This window comes from Chamaea fasciata, unplaced genomic scaffold (genome assembly GCF_029207755.1).
Source record: "Chamaea fasciata isolate MVZ Bird 193981 ecotype frontalis unplaced genomic scaffold, bChaFas1.0.hap1 SCAF_23, whole genome shotgun sequence".
Lineage (NCBI taxonomy): Eukaryota > Metazoa > Chordata > Aves > Passeriformes > Sylviidae > Chamaea > Chamaea fasciata.
The window spans coordinates 2,604,990-2,624,978 of NW_027094108.1; the positions used below are offsets into that span (position 1 = coordinate 2,604,990).

At 47.5% G+C, this 19,989-nt stretch overlaps 1 protein-coding gene across 1 annotated transcript; it reads right to left on the minus strand.

Annotated features, from left to right (window-relative positions):
- Positions 1 to 759: 759 nt before the first annotated feature.
- On the minus strand, positions 760 to 19,615 carry PANK4 (pantothenate kinase 4 (inactive)). The gene is made up of 19 exons (XM_066202986.1): positions 19,441 to 19,615; positions 16,720 to 16,802; positions 16,046 to 16,254; positions 14,445 to 14,628; positions 13,826 to 13,918; positions 12,502 to 12,655; positions 11,592 to 11,773; positions 10,116 to 10,197; positions 8,905 to 9,005; positions 8,098 to 8,253; positions 7,159 to 7,271; positions 6,574 to 6,661; positions 5,360 to 5,511; positions 4,873 to 4,928; positions 4,332 to 4,381; positions 3,062 to 3,169; positions 2,804 to 2,904; positions 2,291 to 2,359; positions 760 to 1,227 (listed from the first exon to the last, which is right to left on the minus strand). Exons 1-19 carry the CDS (start codon positions 19,556 to 19,558, stop codon positions 1,014 to 1,016), a joined length of 2,313 nt encoding a protein of 770 aa, XP_066059083.1. The 5' UTR covers positions 19,559 to 19,615; the 3' UTR covers positions 760 to 1,013.
- Between the last annotated feature and the right edge of the window lie 374 nt (positions 19,616 to 19,989).

Consider the following 19,989-nt stretch of genomic DNA (forward strand, 5'->3'; position numbering starts at 1 on the left):
TGTGAGGGTGTTTTGCATCACTCTCCTGCTCTCAAAGAATGCCGAAGTTCAGGGGAACAGTTTTCTCAGCTGCATGTTAAACACTTTCCTCATTAAGCTGTTTTCCCTTTCAGAGCTGGGAGGACTGAGGCATGTAAACGTTAGGGCAAATTGGTGGTGAAATCACTCCATTTATGAACTGCACAGCTGAAGGAAAGAAAAAGCAAATTGGGTTCCTTGGGAATGGCTGTAATTGCACTGCAGGAACAAAGACACCAATCCTTGTCAATCCCAGCAGGGAGAACTGAAGGCAACAGCAACCAAGGGGGCTCGGGCTGGGAAGTTTTGGGTGATCCTGAATCCAGCACTGCACATTCCCTGTGAGGGGAACTCTGTGAGACTCAGCTTCCAGCTGCTGTGAAGGAATTCAGTGCAGGACTCCCTCCCACATCCCTCCTGCTAATGGGAGCAAACAAGGGGTTAGGAATTCCAGGTGCTGGGAAAGCAGGGCTGGTCCTTAACTCAGACTGCAACAGCCCTGGCTGTCACAGCCTGAGCAACGTTTGTGGGGTGAGAAGGTGGAACAGCCCTTCCATCAACTGAGCTGCACAGAGCAGGAGAGATTTAGGTAAGTCTAAAAGCTGAAAATGCAATGTCAGGTTCACTTAGCAGTTAAAAACTATTTGGTAGATGTTGTGTCACTGCTGGCAGAGTAGGCAGAGATGTATAAAAAAGGTTTCATTGACATTTAAATATATTTCTATATGAATGTCTCACAGAACAAAAAAATAAAGTCTTTTCATCACAAATACTGCAGCATTAAAATAAACACTTACCAAAATAAACAATGAGTGATATACATATATATATTTGAGTGTGTAGACTATAGAGTGAATCATATTGTCGCTTTTTAAGTCACAAAAGCACAATATAAATACGGAATCTCCTGTGAACTCTTGTCCCTGTTGTAATAAAAATACATTCTTTACAGTTAAAGTAAAACTAGTGCAAGTCCATCAGCCGTGCCAGCTCCATCATTTACAGGGCACTTCGTACTTGAAGATGACGCTGAAGATTTTGCCGCCGAGGCGGTCGGCGAGCCACGAGTTCTTGATGACGGCCAGCTTGAGGCTCTCACACCTGAGCACGGCGTAGTAGTTGGTGTGGATGGCCCTGCCCATGCCCTCGATGACCACCAGGTCTGTCTGCCGCTCCCGCACCAGCACGGCCAGGCCCTGGTCCAGGCGGCTGCAACACAGCGCGGTCAGAGCGGCCACAGGGGCCACACCACGGCCACCACTGCAGCCACACCGTGGCCACAGCTCGGCCACCACTGCAGCCACACTGTGGTCACAGCTCGGCCACCACTGCAGCCACACTGTGGCCACAGCTCGGCCACCACTGCAGCCACACTGTGGTCACAGCTCGGCCACCACTGCAGCCACACTGTGGTCACACCATGGCCACAGCTCGGCCACCACTGCAGCCACACTGTGGTCACAGCTCAGTCACCACTGCAGCCACACTGTGGCCACAGCTCAGCCACCACTGCAGCCACACTGTGGTCACAGCTCGGCCACCACTGCAGCCACACTGTGGTCACAGCTCAGTCACCACTGCAGCCACAGCTCAGTCACACCATGGCCACAGCTCAGCCACACTGCGGCCACACTTCATTCACACCACAGCCACACTTCAGTCACACCATGGCCACACAGCAGCCACAGCCTGGCCACCACCCCAGCCACACTTCAGTCAAACTGTGGCCACACCACGACTATACCCGCAGTCACACCCACCATCACACCTCAGTCACACTTCAGCCACACCTTGGCCACAGCTGCAGCCCAGAGCTGCCCCGAGCTGCCAGCTGGGATTCTCCATTGAGCTACTGGTGCCCACAAAGAGCGGCCCCTGAAAGTCAAGGGGGTCGACTGAAATGTTGTTTAAATGCACTTAGCTTGGGATTTTGACACAGGTAAGTAAGTTGTGTCTCCAGTAGAGGGACTGGTCAGAAGGAAATGGGTCAAACAAGGTGAAATGATGCTGCTGTCCCAGGGGGTTTTGGCCACCTGCAGGATCTGACATCAGCCATAACCTGACCCGCTCCTGACCCAGCTGAGTCCTGAACACAGACACCTCACCACGGACAAAAGCTGCCACAGGTCTGTGAACCCACACTAGGCACCTCCTAATGGGTGTGCAGAAACAATTCCCAGCAGGAAAGGCAGGTGGGATGCTCCACAGCCAAACCTTTGACCATCCTGCAGCTGAGGGACACAAAGCACACAGTGACACTTTGCCCACGTACCTCAGATCCAGGCACGGAGAACTGGAGCCCGTCTGAACCAACAGCAGCTTCTCGTCCCTCAGGGCAGAGCTGTTTAAAAAGATAAAAATATTAAACAGCTGCTTCAGCAGGGCCTTGCACATCTGGGAATAAGCCAGAGAAGCAGGAATATTGAAGCCTCTTTTGCAAAGGCTTCCTTTGCTGCAGGGACTTCACCAGGAAACAGTTTCCTTGAGCACAAGGATGGCTCAGTCAGCCCTGCATCCTCTCCTGGGGACACTCTGTGTGTGACATACATGGATTTGCCTCTATTAACATAGAAAATTCCTGGTAGAGCAGCTGGAGTGCTTGTCAGGGAAGACACAACAAGAAATACAACAATGGGTATGCCTGAAAGACCCAATTTCTAAATTTTTCACTTTAATGAAAGCAAATGCTCTGCCTTGGGCTGGGGCTGCAGGTTACAGATGTTGCTGAAGAGTGAAACGCAACCCCAGGCTGTGGTTTCCCCAGGGAGGTGTGAGTGGTGCTTACTGGATCACGGGGTCCATGGCCGCGATGCGCTCGGTCACGATCAGGGACTCGCTGTAGGTGACGTCGTTGAGGGCAGGGCCAGAGTTACAGGCCAGAATCACCTGGGGGGAAGGTGCCAGGAGAGAAAACACAGTCAGGCTCTGGCATTCCAGTGCTTGGATTATTCCCCGTTTGGCAGAGAAGTGTCCTGCTGGTGGGCAGTGACACCTTCCAGCAGTTACTGAAACTCCGTAGGAATTCACAAGGAAAGGCACTCACCTCTGTCCCTCTAGAAAGGAGCTCTCGGACAAAAGGAAAGACTCCTAAAATTATGTCTATCCCACTGTTATCTGCGAAAATTAAGGCACATTTATGAGGGGGACCCTCCTGCAAGAGAAAACCAATGCATTCAGGATGGAGCACCACTCACCTCGGGGAAGTTTGTTATTCACAGCAACTCCTCCAAACCCCACATTTTATATCCTGAAACACTTGAGCCTTTGGGTCTGGATTGCACCAAACTCCCAGCACACAGCAGTGACAGACAGGAGGAATGGGGCTCCCTGATGGTGCCTTTGCACTGGGGTTTAAAACAGCCTCGAGTTCCTGCGCTGTGTTTGAGACAGAGCTCTCAAACTCCAGCAATAAAACCTCCACCTGCCAACTCAAGCCAGGCCTAACTCCAGAGTCAGGCTGTGACCCTGAACGCGCTGGGTGCCAGCTGGACCTACCTTGGAGGGCGTTTTAAGCCAGCCTGGTGCTGGCTGAACAGGATTCCCTTCTGCCAGGAAAGGGCAGGATGGACTGTGGGGGCAGTGACATCCTAAAATGAAAAGATAGTGCCTACTCTCCATTAACCTCTTCATTTGTTCTCAACCTGGTGTTATGAAACTTAGTTCACTCCAGTTCATACCAGCAGAAGAACTGAAAAATGCTTAATTCCTAATAAAAACTGACAGGACAGTGCCTGTAGTTCCCTAATTATCCCTGTTACACAAGATTAGCTGGTGCTTTGTATTAGGATGGAGCATGTAACGATTTGCCATAGTCTGCAAATCTTTAGGCTGCCATTTCCAACAGAGAGATTTACACAAAGACACAAAAGCTTTTTAATTAATCTTAATTAAATGGTAAAAGAGATCACATGGGGAAAAAAACAACAAAAAAACCCCCAGCTTTGCTAATTGGTAAGTTCATTACTTCCATTAAGCTCCTACATTAATTCCAGTTTTAGGTTGGCTACTCAGGAAGGAACAACTCAAACACTACATTTGGCCCCAGGTTTTTAAATTCAGGGGTCTGGGTGTATGGAAATAAGAGCCCTGATAAGGAGGGGAGGCTCTGGAGCAGCTGGGCTCCAGTGGGAATTCTGGGAAGCAGCTTGGGAAGTAACCACATTCTAGACTAACTTTTACTCTTTTCTTTATGGTGAATTACTGGGCTTGTTTTGGGCTGTCTGAACAGAGTTCTGTTCAAACCCCACGATTACCAAAGTGTTTTGATGATTAAGGTGTTTAATTAGTGGGTTTAGGGCCACCCAGGGTCATACCTTCAGTCGCTCCAGCCACTGGCTGTAGGAATCTTCCAACCAGGGACGTTCTGTGGCACAGACAGAGCGGTGTCAGCATTTCTTATCAGCAGCCACTAACTCTTATCAGCAGTCACTCTGCACATGGTACAAGCAGGAGGTTCATGCTGCACTCACTGAAGCATTAGAGCTCAGGTTTGGAATGTTCAACGTGTAGGTTCACAGAGTTCCTGAGCTCTCTGTTATGGGAATGGCTCCATGAGAGTGGGCCTGAAGTGGAATTTTCACACTGAAGCTCTGGAATGGTGTGAGTTGGGTGCTGGACCCCCCAGGACACTGTTCCCTGGCAGGGACACAACAGGGAGTGACCATCTCAGTGTTTAATGAGAGGCTGCAGGTTTAATTCCTTTGGAGCATTACCCAAACTCTGGGTCTGCATTTAGGTAACCCTAACGAGTCCTAAAGATTCCTTGTCTTCTGGGCAGCAGAACCTCCACAAACATTCATTCCCACTCCATTCCCTCATTAACTGCCAGATCTAGATCCAAGGATCCCTCCTTACCTTGGAGCTTTGACTTCGCTTCTTCAAACCCAAACTGTGGCTCAGACTCCAGAACACTGGAACAGGAGAGAAACAAACGGCACACAGTTCAACACCTCCATCTCACATCAATGGAATTCAAACATTTCTTTAGCTGGTGCCCAGCAATTTTACTGCACTGCTTATGCTGGGGGTCCCCAAGACTGGGAAATGTATTTTGTGATCATGTTAAAAACAAAAGGCTCTTCAGGACATTAAATCAGAGGTCTGACGCTAAAAGAAAACAGCCTCAGCAATGTACAGATGTTTGCAGGCAGTAGGCTACAGGCAAAAATAGACATTTTTGGGTCTGCAAACCACCATGAAATGTAATGACTTAAACCAGCTGCAGGGTGTAACTGCTGTGCAAAGGCTGTTGGGGAGACTGAGGAACTTTAATTTTTAGGAAAAAACCCACAACTGGACATTCTGTAGCTTAAAGGGTGCTGTTAAAGGAGGTAACACCTACTCTGAGACTGCCTTTGCTCCCCAGTCAAAGACATTCCCTGCCAGAAGTCCTTTCACCAGTGCAAACTGCCTCTCCTCCCAGCCCAGGGAATCCAGGGACTCGATCACACTCTGGAAACACTTTAAGGCTATTCCATTTTCTTTCTGCTTTACCTGTAAGACAGACAGGAAACACTGGATTTACAGACCAACATTTCTTACCCAGCCTTGGCTGTCTCAGTCCCAAGGCCACGTTCAAGCATCTCCTCTGTGTTCATGGCCTCTCAGGGACGAACCAATTACTGCTGTCAGTGTGCTTAGGACCAAGAAAGAACTTTCCTGGATTCTCACATAAAATGTCATGAGTGCCAGGATACGATCTGTAGCCCAAGAATTACTTTTCTTAGCAAGTTAGAGGTGCTCTCAGTTTTGTTTTTTATTTTCTCTTTTCTGTCTCCAGTGAGATCAGTGTTACAGGGTGAGTTCTCTTAGAAAATTTAAAATGATTCTGGGTACCAAAATCTTGTCTTGGCAGTAAACTTGTCTGAATTACAAGAAGCAAACATAAGCAAAAGCCACCTCACAAGTGTTTTAGCCCTTTCTCAGAGTGAAGCTACCACATGTCAGTGCTGCCAGGGAGAACTTTCTCTGTATTTTGCAGAAATATGTCAACAATCAGGAAAAAGTCGTGGATCAGCCACTAGCACTGTTGTTATTTATATGCCACACAAACAAGTGGTGAGGAACAGACACACAGAAAGTTGTTTTTGAGAAATACTGACTCAAATGTCCTCTCCCCAATCATTTCATGCCACAGAACAAAACACAGAGAGAAAACAGCTGCACAGTGGCAATGAATGTTTTCAAGAGCAGGAGGTTGTGCATTGTGTCCACTCCTACCCAGCGCTGAGCATCTCACAAGTGACAAAAGCAGCCACAGAGGAGCGAATTAGAGCAGAATTAGAAGTGACAGCCACCACACACTGCTCAGGAGCAGAGCTAGCACCAAAACTGGCTTCTCAGGGCTGTCAGGGAACTGAAGCTGGTGATATTTTTGGTTATCATTATCCTCACCAGGAGCCTGTTCAGGTGAAGGGGTTTATGTCCCATTCCCCAGTGCTGTTCTTCTCCCCCAGCTGCTCACAACCAGTGCAGGAACTGGTCCCTAATCCCTCCCCTTTGGGCCATCCATCACTTGTACACTTCCAGAGCATTGGAAAAGTGTCTTGAACTCACCTTGGAATAGGGATCTGGAAAATTGAACTCATTCAAACAGTGTTCCCTTGTATCCAAGAGACTTCTGACTGTTAAGGTACCATATGCACTTTAAAAAGGGAGAAGGGGGAAAAAAATCAATTACTTCAAACAGAAAAAGTTATTTTTCCCTCTGTTTCCTCTGTAAGTCACAGCCCCTCATATGAACACTGAAGCTGAAAGTCACAGGTGCTAAACCCTGGCTCTACACTAAGATCATTGAATCTACAATAAGATTATTCATGGTAGATTCAATAATCTTAAATTTACAATAAGATTATTTAAATACAGGGAGGGAGAATGTTCAGAACTAACTTGCTGCTGTTTTTAATAACCGCATACAAATTTTTAATCACAAATTTTCTGCCAACATAGAATTTCTCTGCTCAACTCCAACATCTGAAATCCAAAATCTCTGTGCAGAGGATATGATGGGTGGCACAGAAACTTGCCTGAGCCTTCAGCCTACTTGGCTTTGTTTGCTCTGCTTCACAACCTGGTTAGCTTTTGGTGGGCTTTCACTGCTCAACAGAAGCAGCAAGGGAAAGGGAAAACAGTAACACTTACAAGGGCTGCTGCCTGAGTGTCTGGAGCTTGTTCCAGTATTTCTGCCGGAATTTCTCAGCTCTCTCCTGTGCATCCACAGAGTCTGGCTGGCTGGCTGCAGCTCGCTTTGCCACCTGGCAGGGAAATGAGGCAACACTGGAGTTACCAAATTAACTTTTCCTCCTTGTAACTGATGTGAAGTTCAGTCTGAGCAATAACCCCTCCATCTGCCTCCCTGCTCTGTGCCTGCAGCCTGGCTGCTCCCTCCCACACAGCACCTCCCAGCCTCCCTTCATTCCAGACAGTAAACAACAATTTTAAATGTCTCTTTTCATCCCAAAGGATTCAAAATTTGTTTTCCAGACTGTACTGTCAGAAATAAAGCACAAGTTCTAACTACTTGGAGGAGGAGGAAAAAAAATAACAATGCACATACACTAAAGGAGAAACAGGCAGAAATGTAATGGTGCACATTGACCCCTTGTGTTCTCTTTTCGTTTACTCCAGTGAGCTGCCTCAATCAGTTCCAGTGCAGAAAACAATAACCTGTGTCTGGTTCAGTTGTGCTCTTCCCAAAGGAAAGTGTCTGTGAGGCAGCAGGACTGCTCCCAGAGGAAGAACAACCCAAGGATCTCTGGCCTTTGGTTGTGTAACTGTCCTGCTTGCAGCTCTGTACAGAGAGGTCCAAGTGCCATTAAAGAGAGAAAATGCTTTGAAAACACCTTTCAGAAGCTAAAAAAAACCACCACAGAAGAACATTTCTGCCTTTGAAGGGGCCAAGCCCTTCCTTAAGACACTGGGACAATGTCAGGTGCCTCTGTTACAGGGAAAGAGGGGCTGCACTTCCAGAGGGGTGACACAGCAGGAATATTTTACAGGACAAACATGCTGCTTCACAGAAGATTTGTTCCCTAAATACCTGTGTCACTCACACAGGACTCACAGTTTTGTGACACTTACCCCATCCAGTGCCTCCTCAAAGCAGGTGAGCCAGTATTTTCTGGCCATGGCATCATCTGTGAGGTCAACAGTGTCTGGGATATAGGTGGAGGGGTCTTTCAGCAGTGGCAGGTTAACAAGTGGTCTCTCCAGTCTGTCCATTTCCAGCATGTCAAACTAGGGGAGAAAGGAGAGAGATGGATTAGAACTCACTCAGAAAATAATTCACAAGGAATTAAATTAGCACAAGGCTTGCAGAAGTCCAGCCACAGTTAAGACTGACAGATTTGCAGACTATTGTAGGTCATCATAAATAATCCAGTTCCCTCTGTGTATTATTTTATCCATGCCCACCCTATAGACAGAAATTATCCAGTGTGAAAATAATCCACAGTGTGAAATCAGAATTGCTGTACTGTCAGTGACTTTAAGAGGTGACTGGGCTTGTGCTCTTCTGTCCAATCTTGTATTTGTCTTCTCACAGGAAGCGAATCAACGCTGCTGAAAGATGGTGGAACGTGAAATTACAAATTCTGAGGTATTTCAGCTGCAGCAAAATCCAGCTGCTCCAGAGAAAGGCTAAGAGACAAACAATCCCCCCACTTTGGTGAAGGAGAGTAAGACAAAGCAGCAGCCAGTCTGTTTTATGAAGCATTCCATCCAACACCATACAGGACACCAGCCAAGACCACAGCAGACACCAGACTGGTCCCTTCTCTGGGAACAGGAGCCCCAGGGGCAAGAAGCAACCAGCTGGAGAATCATCACCTGTGTCCAGGTCAGCACTGCTAAGAGAACACACACAGGTCTAGAAAAGACAGCACATACTGTACCACTCCGTGTTCTCTGCATGGGGTAAACATCAGGGGATGTGCTCATAAGCCCAGAACTCCCAGCATAATTCTCTCCCCAGCTGTACTGGTTTGGATCTAGAAGAGAGAAAGACACAGACACACATAATCTGAAAATAAAAGTGAGAATATTCCTGTGAGTGAGTCTAGAGCCAGCATCCCTGAGCAGTGCTGCACTACACCAGCCAGCTCCCCTTGTCTTTACAAGCAAACGGATTTTTTCCCTCTAATTCCCAAAAGAGAAGTTTCAACCACTCAGTGAATTACCTGTTCCAAAGAGCTTCAACCTGAACGAGACAAGAGACAATTTAAGTTCTAAAATAATTCTTTTTTAACCCCATTTCCTTGTCATTAATCAGCATGCCTCCAAAGCACTACCACTGAGCATCTCTTATTTCTAAATCTAGATGCATTATTAACAAAATAGTATTACAGATCTCTCAAAGCACAATGTCAGCTTCACAGAAACACTGAAGGTATTTCTAGATTTGCTTTATTTGAGAAAAGTTTTAATGAGCTCAGATGTACAGTACATGCTGCAGAAGCAATGTCTTTAATTCCTCAGTAGATGGTTCCTTGCCCGTCTCTATCAAATGAGCAGGAAAAGAATTCCACATCCATTTTTTGGAGGTGTGATTGATACTTACTGAGCTAAGTACCATTAGCAGCTGTGCCACTGTAACCAATGTACTGCCTGGCTGGCCAGCACATCAACAGGGGAAAAGGAAAACTAAAATAGGCACAATTCCACCAAAGCACCCTGGATCCAAGGGATCTGGACAGAAGGGTCTCCTCTGTGAGGCTTTTCACTCTCAAACAAACACAGTTTGGAGATGCTGGTCTTCCTCAGTACAGTAAAGGAATTCAAAAGTAGCCTCTTGAAGAGGGGGAAGTTCTCCAAACCCACATTTCCCCAGCTGGATTTAGAGCTGTGACTGCTCTTTGCAGAAGTGCAGAGAAGAGAAGAGCCCAGTCCTGCTGCCTTCTCAAAGGTGAGCAGAAAGTCCAGTGAGAAATTAAGATATCCTTGCCAGAATGTATAAAACCAAAGCCCAGCATCTGTGTTTATAAGTGCCAAAATGGATTTATTTAGGCAACAGCTTACATGCAGCCTCTTAAGAGAAACTTGGACAGTACACTGACATTTCAGAACACAGCATATACAGAACAGAGCAGTGCTGTACTTACTGTCTTGTTCAGCTCCTTTTAAAAATGCCCCAATGGCTCCCAGGTAGCCTTCATGTCTCAGGAACAATGCCTGAACCTCTCCCTGCCACAATATGAAACATTGCAATTGGATGGTCCCTGAGGGCTAACAGGCACTTCTTTGTCACTAGTTTCACACTTTAATTTAATAGAAACAACTAGAAGATGGTAATAGTCATTTGTGCTACATTCTCACACATTCAGCAACTTTAACGGTGCTTCTGGAACAGCTCGGGGAGGAACTGCTCACACACATCATTCCCCAGTTATCACACAGCTGGAAAACACCCATGCACCAGTGGTGTGTGCTCTATGGCCTTCCCTGGAAAACACCACTGCACCATTCCATGAATATTCAACTCCTCTTGCTTCAACAGGCTGGAAATGCAAGGTCATGTGATTGCCAAGGTGAGTGTGCGCCACTGCAGCCAACAGGGCTCATTTGTCTTTATTTCACTGCACTGCTCTTCAACACCACACAGACGTTGTGCATTACCCACAGGCAAGCATTCCCCCATCCAAATAATTAAATTATTAATGCAAAATGCAGGAATGCTGGGGAGGAGAACCCTCCATCCTCACAGCAGGGCCCATGAGCTTTCCCAGGCTGGGTGAGACATGGCCTTTTCCGAAGAATTCAGCAGTGACTGTGGGAACAGCTCACCCTGAGGGGAGCTACAGGGAAACAGCAGCTCCACCTCACAGGGAGATTTGGATTTGAATCCCTGACAAAGTGTCTCTTACAACAACCTAAAGCTGCAGTTTTGCAACAGCCTTCTTGGAACTCAGCAAGTCTTACAGAAAGGGACAACAATGGTGAAATAAAGAAGGGCAAAAGCAGCACACAGGAGTCTCTTGCATGAAGCACTGAGATGAGAGAAAAAACTGGTGTCATCTACTCTATAAAATTCCCAAAGTGCAGGACTAGTCTACCTGTAACAACCATTAACAAGCTTGTGGATTGGACCTTTGTCCTAGTCAAAAATCTTCAGTATTTTCCACAGCTTCAAAACCTGCAAAGAACTTCAGCTTGGTTGATCTGGGGTTTGATTTTCTCTTTAATAACAAAACCCCCCTGATGCCAACTGTCTCAGCAGAACAACCCCACACGGCATGGCCTGGGGGTGGAAAGATGCAAATCAGCAAGAGGAATTGAATAATGATGGTGACTATCTAAGAACACAGTGGAAACTCATTACTTGGAGCTACAAGACAGACTGTCAATCAAAAAATAATAATAAAAAGAGAGAAAGGGAGGTAGGGAGAGAGAAATAGGGCCAACTCCCAGGGATTTCACACTGATTTCACCCCTCCCACAACACAACCCTGCCTTACCTACCTAAGGTGCAGCCTTCTAAGCTTACTTCAGTGTGCAAATTTATTTATTAAGGTATCCCAACAGCCTAGAAAAACACCTCAAATGTGACTTTGCTGTAGGGAAGCCCGTGTTTTCCTTACCTTGGAGAAGAAGTTGATGCTGTAGGTTATTGTGCGCATGGTGACGGGGTGGCCCCGGATAAAGAACCCTCCAAAATAGATTTTATCCAGGTTGTGCAGTTTGGCATGGAGGCAGGCCAGCTGACCAATGTCATTGCTGATCATGTGCAGCAAACTTTTGGCCATGTCTTCTTTGGAAAACTCTGGAAGGGCAGGAAGAGTGAAATGAATGACATACACACTGAGGAAGCTCCTCAAGTGGATTGTGCTTTTCTAACTGAGTCTGGAGATAGGGAAAGAAAAATCCAGGGTTGGAGGAGTTTTCCTTATGTGTGGAGAAGTAAAGTGTTGCCCCCTAGAAAAACCTCACATAAAAAATGTACTTCTAACAAGGAGGAGTGTGATTTGATTGAAGGCATTAGGAAAAAAAGCAAACCCTCACAAAGCCTATGTGAAACATTCCTTGGAAAAAAAAAAAAAAAAACCCACAGAACTTCCTGGATGGCAGGAATCCATTTTTTCTCTCTAGGAACCACGGGTGAGGGTTCATCCAGCCCTCTTGGCCTGAGATGCACTGCAAGCACTTCATTAAGATACTGCAAATAAAACTGCAAATTGTAGCAAATCACTGCCAAAGGGCCTTTCTGAAGCCCAGAAACCACATCTATTTCCCACAGGAATGAATTAACCCCAGGCTAACCAGCCAGCTAGTTTTTAATTTTCCCTTGGCTTAGGCAATCCCAAACTGAAAATTTAAATGTCTGCTTATAAAGCAGTACTACATAATATTTTTAATCAATATTGTGCAGGCAAAACACAAGACCATGAAAGAAGCTGGTCATTTTTTTCAGCTCTGCTGGTTAGATCAGTATAAAGTTGATTACCAAGAGCCAGAGGAGATGTTTGGGTAGATCTTTTTTTATCCCAGTACCTTTGTCTGCTGTGGTGGATTTCCCAAAGCTGCTGGCAATGAGATTCCCACTGAGTCCCAGGGTCTGGTAGGCACCTCCATACACGTCCTTCACCAGCATGTCCACGTTGGTGTGCTGGCCCTTTGAGGCCAGCTGCAGCAATTCATCAAATTTCTGAGGGTGAGAAGCACAGAGGTGACCAGAGCCAGAGTTCTGCAGCATCTTTACTGACCAAAATCAGTGCTAGAATTAACCCTGCCAGCCAAAGACAGGCTATTTCTAATTACAAGGATGTATCCAGAGTCTGATCAAACAGACAGACCTTAAGTGGAGCTCCTTTAATGATGAACACCACAATCAACCTCTCTCTTATCTGCAGATACTATGTTGAATTTCCCCTGAAAACCAGGGTGGGTCAGCATAAACATAAAACAGTCAGAAGACTCATGGCATCCCTTATCTTGGAAGTCAAAAATGCAGGGACTGAGAAGAAACAGAATTTTGTCCTCCTGAAGCACAATAAAAGAGAACTTTGAGAAGAAAGTCTCAGTGTGCCTTTACTGTTGCAGGATGTGCCACTGTCCCTGAAATTAAACTTGCAGGCATGCTCCACTATCCCAATACTTAATTTATAACCCTGCTAACTTGAATTTCTTCTACAAAACCAAGAGAGAATTAGGAGCAGGGACTAAGTTCTATGACTTCTTCTTCGGGAGCATCAAACAAAAAGCACAGCTCAGGCTGTGCCCTCCCTTTGACATTTCCTCATCTGGTGCATATGTAACTGTAGCTTTTCCTACACTGCTGACATTTAGGACACTCCTTTAAGCCACGTGGCTCTTTGGGAAGCCCAGCATGATGACAGAGCTGGGCTGGGCTGAGCAGGACTAAGTCAGGCCCTGTTCATCAGCCCAGGATTTAAACTCACGTTGGCAACCAAGGAACCAACCACAAGGCAAAATTTCTCCTCTCCGCTCCCAGACACTTTGCAGCAATTGTGTGCTCCCTGCTTTCTTCTGCAGACAGTATTGCAGGAACTGGGCTGGCATTTGAAGTTGAAAAGAAAATAACACATTACCAGGCCACTTTGAGGAAGCTCTTGTCCATCACTTGTCCTTGAGCCCCAAGCAGGATTGCTTATGGTCATAACAACCATCTTCTAATTCTGGTCCCTATATTCCACCAGTATCTTTTTCCAGGTAAAACTTCCTTTTATGCATCAAAAGTGTCAAAAATATGAACACTAGTCCAGGACTCAGCCTTGTTACCTAACATTCCAACATTTCAGGCTTCCTCCCAGCATTTAATTTAATCCCACGCCCCTTAAAAGAGACACTTGGATACCTTTGTTTTGGTGAGCAGAGCTCCAAGACCCCAAAAGGTTCCACCTCCAATTGAGCTGCCCCCAATCCATTCAAATTTGTCTTCTGATTCTACCTGTGAATGAAACAAGGGAGATTTATTTAGAAAGTCCTGTTACAATGTTTAACACAGGTTTAAAGGTCAGAGTGTGCAGGGTTTTGGAACAGTGGAATCAGTGGAGATGGAATCCTTCCATTGTGGAAGAGGGAGGTGAAGAGGACATGTTGCACATACCCCACAAGCAGTTTTGGAAATCTGTGTATTTAATTCTTGGCAAATAATGCCAAATACAGACATTGAACTTGGTCTCTTCAATAGCATGACAAAACTAACATCAAAAATCACTTTGATCTGACACCCTTTCTCCTCATCAGGTAACATAACCACTTCTCTAAACAGGAAATTAAATATAATTTTAAAAAAATAGTGAATGGAAAAGCATTCATAACTCTGCAATTAACAGAAATAAACTTGAAAAAAAGCACAATTTTCTTTTTAAACCTCGCATTACCCAAGATAAAACAAGTCCAAACCAGAACCAGTGGGAGGTTTCAGATCACCTTTATCAAAACTCCAAGGAAGCATTTTGGCCACCACTCACCTTCACTATGGAGACCCCTGAGCCAATGTTCACCAGCAAATAAGGGAAAATGTTGGGGTGGTTTGTCTGGAAGCGGAATTCCGTGTCCGAATCCTTCTGGTAAGCAAACACCTCGTGGGGGATGTTCCTCAGCACAAAGTTGCACCCCTTAATTAGGCAGGTCATTACATCTTCCTTATCAACTCTGAGGGAGAGGAAAAAAGCCTTAAATAAACGTCCCAGCCCTCCTGATAAGGCAGTTTGCTTTTAGAGCAGCAGTTTGCAGAGGGGAATTTTCACACCACGTGGCACAAGCCCAACTCCCTGGAAACATGAAACCTCCATCTGCACGTGGTCTGGTGTTCCCCAGCCATGCCAGAACTCCAGGCTGGAGTTCTGTTACACAGAAATTTTAATCCTGTTGTCATTACAAATAATCCTGTTTGCTTGTTTACACTGCTCTTTTCCTGCCCGCTCCGTTCATGGTCTGTGCACCCCTGCCGCAAAGTAGGTCAGGAAGTTTAGCTGGAAATTAACCTCAGAAAACAATTTCCCAACATGGAATAATTGTCTGTTGCTCTTCCCCTGCCTCCTAATAGAGCAGAAAAAGGCCCCCTCGACATTTCAGCACTTGTTTACGACAGATTCAAGGGACTGGGAGGAGCCTACAACTGGGATTAGCAAACACAGAAAAAGAGACTTCTCGCAAGAGTAGCAGGATTCACAACAGGACATATCCCCCAGTGTGGAGTCTGCGAACGTGATACAAAACTTGGGAGAAGATGATTGATAAGTCAGCTAACACATGCTGACTTCTGTGTCTCTGTACTGGTATTGATTTATGGAAAATCTTACAGGAAATATCCTGAGGCCTGCTGGAAACACATAAACAAAGCACAAACTCATCTCAACTCCTACAGAATGATTTGTGTGTTCCACGAGGGAGAAGCTGCTCTGGTTTGGACCTGGGGAGCAACTGAATATGTGAGAACCAAATAAAAACCAAAACCAGGTGCACCACATGAGATAAGAAGGGAAAGTGCCTCCTTATCTCGATCAATTGATCGCTAGTAACAGCCAAGAAGGTGCTAAAGGGGGCTGGTGTGAAATAAACAGATAACGGAGTCCAGCTTATCAGGAGAAGTAAGTAATTTTCAGACAGTGTGAAAGATGAGCACGGGCCCTCGGGGGTTGAGAAATGTACTTCAGAGATCACAGCAGGAGAGGTGCCTTGAAGCTCTCCCCAGTGATGTGTAATGTTGGGGTAAATTAATGCTTTTCTACACTTACAGCATAGAAGGTGTGAATTTATCATCAGTGGCTTTGACGGCTTTTGTTTCTATATTGATAAGATGGCCTTTGATGAAATCTAGGCAGGTTTCAGTATAAGCTTTTTAGTATTTGGTGTTTGATAATGGTGTTTGAACAGTAAATTTATGAGGCTGTAAATTCACGGGGCTGCCCTTTGTTCTCCTGCAAGCCTTTGCATGAAGTTTAGGTAGGAGCTATATAATAAATGACTGTCACACGAATTAACTCTGAGCATGCCCAGGGAAATGATAAAAGCTTTTGGAGTAGGTGTAAGTTATTTCTTTACAGAAGAAAAAAGCAGTTCCACTTACTTCAACCCCAGTTTCTTCTCAATAAGGTCTTTGAATTTATAGGCACCACCACCCGTGGCTTTGATGACTTTTGTCTCTGTATTGACGAGATGGTCTTTGATGAAATCTAGGCAGGTCTCAATGTAAGTGTTTTCAAACTTAATGAAATGAAGTCGAGCTGTAATCTCCTCCTGAACAGATATTTCATACAAAGGTTCATTGTCTATGTCCTTTAAAAGAGAAAAGGATTTCTTAGAGAACATTCTTGCAGAAACAAGGTTAAATGTTGAACTCCTGAACATCAATACTTGTGCTTTTTTTGCCCTTGAAACTGTGTTAATGCCATTAAACATAACACCTCAAGCTATGTCAAAGAAGAATAGAGTTTCACAGGTCTTAATTCTCCTTAAGCTGAGATAATCAATTCTCCCATGCAGCTGACGTGCAGGAAATCCCTCTGCATGAGGAAAGTTATGTCTGCACAGCAGCAGGGGTTTTTTTTTTACAAAAGTGCCACACTTACTGTCTGGAAAAATAAATATTTCAAACAGTACCTGGCAATGCAAACACTTCCCAAAGAGTTTTATATAGAACAAGTTATGAGATGGGTTTGGATACAATTTCTGCTCTACCCAGTCCAGAAGCTCACTGCTGTGAGTCAGTCACATGCAGCTGATCCCTGGTGGAATTCTCACCTTCCCAGAATGATCAAAGGATCTCACTCTTGCCACTTTGTGCTGTACAGTTGAGTAATAAGCCAACTTGGTTAATGAACCACCTGTTCATAAAGAGATGACAAGTTATGATTAATGCCTCACCTTGGAGCAAACAATAGAACTTATGTTTATGTCAGCTCTTGGCTCTCCAGATCTCCTCAGATAAAGCCAGAGAGAATTAATGGAAATACAGAAAGAACCTTTGTTGAGGACCTGCTTGGCCTGGTTAACCCCCAGAGCATCACGGAAGGGAAAAGCTCCATAAATTCAGTCTGTGCCCAACTGAGGAGCAGTGGCAATTATTAATTAGCATGTACTATTAATTGTGAATTATTAATTAACATGTTACTGCTGTTATTTACCTTGTTTGGAAACTTTATGAAGCCCCTCAAATCTGTACCAGGATTTTCTCAAGCCGGTTTGCCACCACTGAGCAATGCCCCACACGTGCACAGAGTGTTTCAGCAGCAACACCTCAGTAATATTCTTACCCTGCTTTTAGGGACAAGTCTGCAAACTCGTGGCTGGTTAGAAAATGACCCTCTGTACTGAGTGGTTATTTTGCAAGATCGGTCTTGGCTTTGGGGTAAAGAATGCTCAGAGTGATGATGTTTCTCAAGCATCCAGCAGTTGGAGATGTTACCAATGTGCAAGTCTGAGCAGAGCAGCCTCATCACCCCCTTCAGGCCTCCAGTCTGCTCATGGCAATAGAACTTTCAACTCTTTCCTTGAAACAGAGCTCAACCCCCTGTCTTTGCATCTGACCCGCAAAAGTGGATTTCTGGGTTTACACCGAATCACTTCGGTGATTAAACGTGTTTTACACCGAATCACTTCGGTTAAACGTGTTTTCCACCACACTGCTCCAGGTCTGAGGGTAATTGTAATCCACTGCTGGGTTAACATCCAAGTCCTGAAAGTAAATAAAAACCTAGATCCTAAATGATGGCTAAATTCGGTGACACTGCACTCTGCTGCCTAATAATAACCAAGAAATGAAGCAGCAGAGGTGAAGGATAATCCCTAGAGTGTGTAGCTTTGCCTGCATAACAGCACTATCAGCTCTTCCACATTCAAATACTTCTGTTAGAAAAATATTTACAACCTGTAGGAGAAAAACAGGCAGTTTACTCCAGGAAAACTTAAGTGAGGCCAACGTAGAGTGACCATGGGCAGACACTTACAGTGACAAAAGCAATAAAGCTTCCCTGACCTTGGATCTGATTTCAGTGTCCCAGGCAGTGCTTTAAAGTTCCTGGGAAACAAAACCCATGGTCTGTTCTGCTAAAAGGTGAAGGTTTGGTGCTTCGAGGTGCGGGGCTGCACAGCTTTTTAGGGAAAAGCTTCCCTCCACCCCTCCAAACTGAGGATCACAAAGCCCGTGCTGGAATTTACCCTGACAATGACACAGGTGCTGCAGGAATTCCTCACCAGACCCTCGGCATGCAGAGCCGTGTGCTTTGTGCATTATCCCCTTCCTCTCCCGCTTTGTAAAGACTTAAATCCATTCAGAACACCAGCTGAGACATGTAACTAGGTTTTATAACTAATCCCACGATTCTAATTCCGTGCTGACCCGCACAAAGGGCCAGTTCCGGCTGTTACTTTCACAGGCACGGAACCAGCAGTTCCTCAGGGGCTGAAATACCACCACCGGGTTTTCTGTTAATGGTGCAGGTTTTCTTCCCTCTGTCCGAGTCTCCACCACACACAGCAGTGTTCACATGAGGAGTAATAGCTTGGTTTTCTCTTCCCTGGCTTTTCTCCTAAAAAGTTCCACCGATCTCGAGACCGTAAAACGGGAAGGAAAACGCGTGAAATGTCATTTTTGGCTTAGTGGGTGTCCAAAGAGCGACTGCTGATCCCTGCACGGGAGGCACTGGGAACAGGCTCAGCCTGTCCCTGCACAATTCCCGGCTGCGGGGTGCAGGTGTCACCCTGACGTGTGTCACCCTGTCCCTCGGCTCAGGATGTGGGACATCGGGGCTGCCGGGTGCTGGGCTGCACGCACAAGGCAGCGGCTGTTTTCGGGGGTGACCGAGGCGACAGTGACAGACCCCGACCCACGCCAAGCCCCGCAGCCGCCCTGCCCTGCGCGGGCAGTGCCACAGCCGCCCTCCCCGTCCCTTTTGGCTTCTTCCAGGCCGGTTTCGGGAGCCGGAGGAACGCCCGCAGCATCCCGCGGGCCGCGGCCTGGGGCGGGGGGCGGCCGAGGGGCTCCGCACTCGGGCCTGGCGCACTGGGGCAGGGCCCGGCGCGCTCTGAGGGGGTGCAGCCGATGCCCCCCAGCCCCGCCGGCCCCCGGCCGGTCCGGCAGAGCCCCCTGGGCTCTCCCCCGTCCCCCCTTGGACGCCAAGGGCAGCCCCGGGCGAGCCGCCCCGCCCGGCTCCCCGCGGCCCGTTACCCGCGCGCGGCCCGCCGGGACCTGTAGTGCCTCCCCCCGCCCGCACCGCGCCGGCACCCGGCGGCGGGACTACAACTCCCGTCGTGCCCCGCGCCGCCCCCAGACGGCGCAGCCCGCCGGGAGCTGTAGTGAGCTCGAGCCCACCCGCGCTGACACGCGGGTGGCGGGGAACCACACTTCCCAGCGTGCCCCGCGCGCGCCCGGTCCGGCCCCCCGCGGGTCCCCTCAGCGGGGCCGGAGCCGCCACCCGTTCCTCACCGCCGCCCCCTCCCCGCAGGCTCCCCCCGCCCGGTTACCGATGTCTATGGCGAAGCGCTTGGCGTTCTCCAGGTTGCGGAAGATCTCGTCGGGCGGGAGGGTGATGCTCTTGTCCAGGCTGCCGTGACCGCTGCCGCGCCCGCCCCGCTCCGCCATTTTGAACGCGACCCGCTCCCTCCCTCACCCCGGCCTCATCGGCATGCAAATGTATGCGCATAAATCTGCATGGCAACGAGGCGGAGGCGCGGGGAGCGCGCGTTGGCTCCGCCCACCGGTGGGGGCGTGGCCTGAGGGACTCCGCGGTGGGCGGGGCGAGAGACCGCGGGGGGTGCGGGGGGGACAGCACGGGACGGGGTCGGTGACACCCCGGGGATAGATCGGTGACACCTCGGGGACAGATCGGTGACACCCTGGGGAGGGGTCGGTGACACCCCGGGGAAGGGTTGGTGACAACCTGGAGAGGTGTCGGTGACACCCCGAGGTGGAGTCGGTGACACCCTGGAGAGGGGACTGGAGAGCGGGGAATGGGGAGAGAAACTCCCGGGGTGGGCAGAGAGACCCCGGGGAGAACGGACAGAGAGACCCAC

Coding starts and splice junctions, on each gene's coding strand:
- PANK4 (XM_066202986.1), bottom strand. CDS start 19,558: ATGGCGGAGCGGGGCGGGCGCGGCAGCGGTCACGGCAGCCTGGACAAG. Junction 5,512..6,573: donor TTCCAGATCCCTATTCCAAG/GTGAGTTCAAGA, acceptor TCTGTCTTACAG/GTAAAGCAGAAAGAAAATGG. Junction 1,228..2,290: donor TCTCCGTGCCTGGATCTGAG/GTACGTGGGCAA, acceptor GCTGTGTTGCAG/CCGCCTGGACCAGGGCCTGG.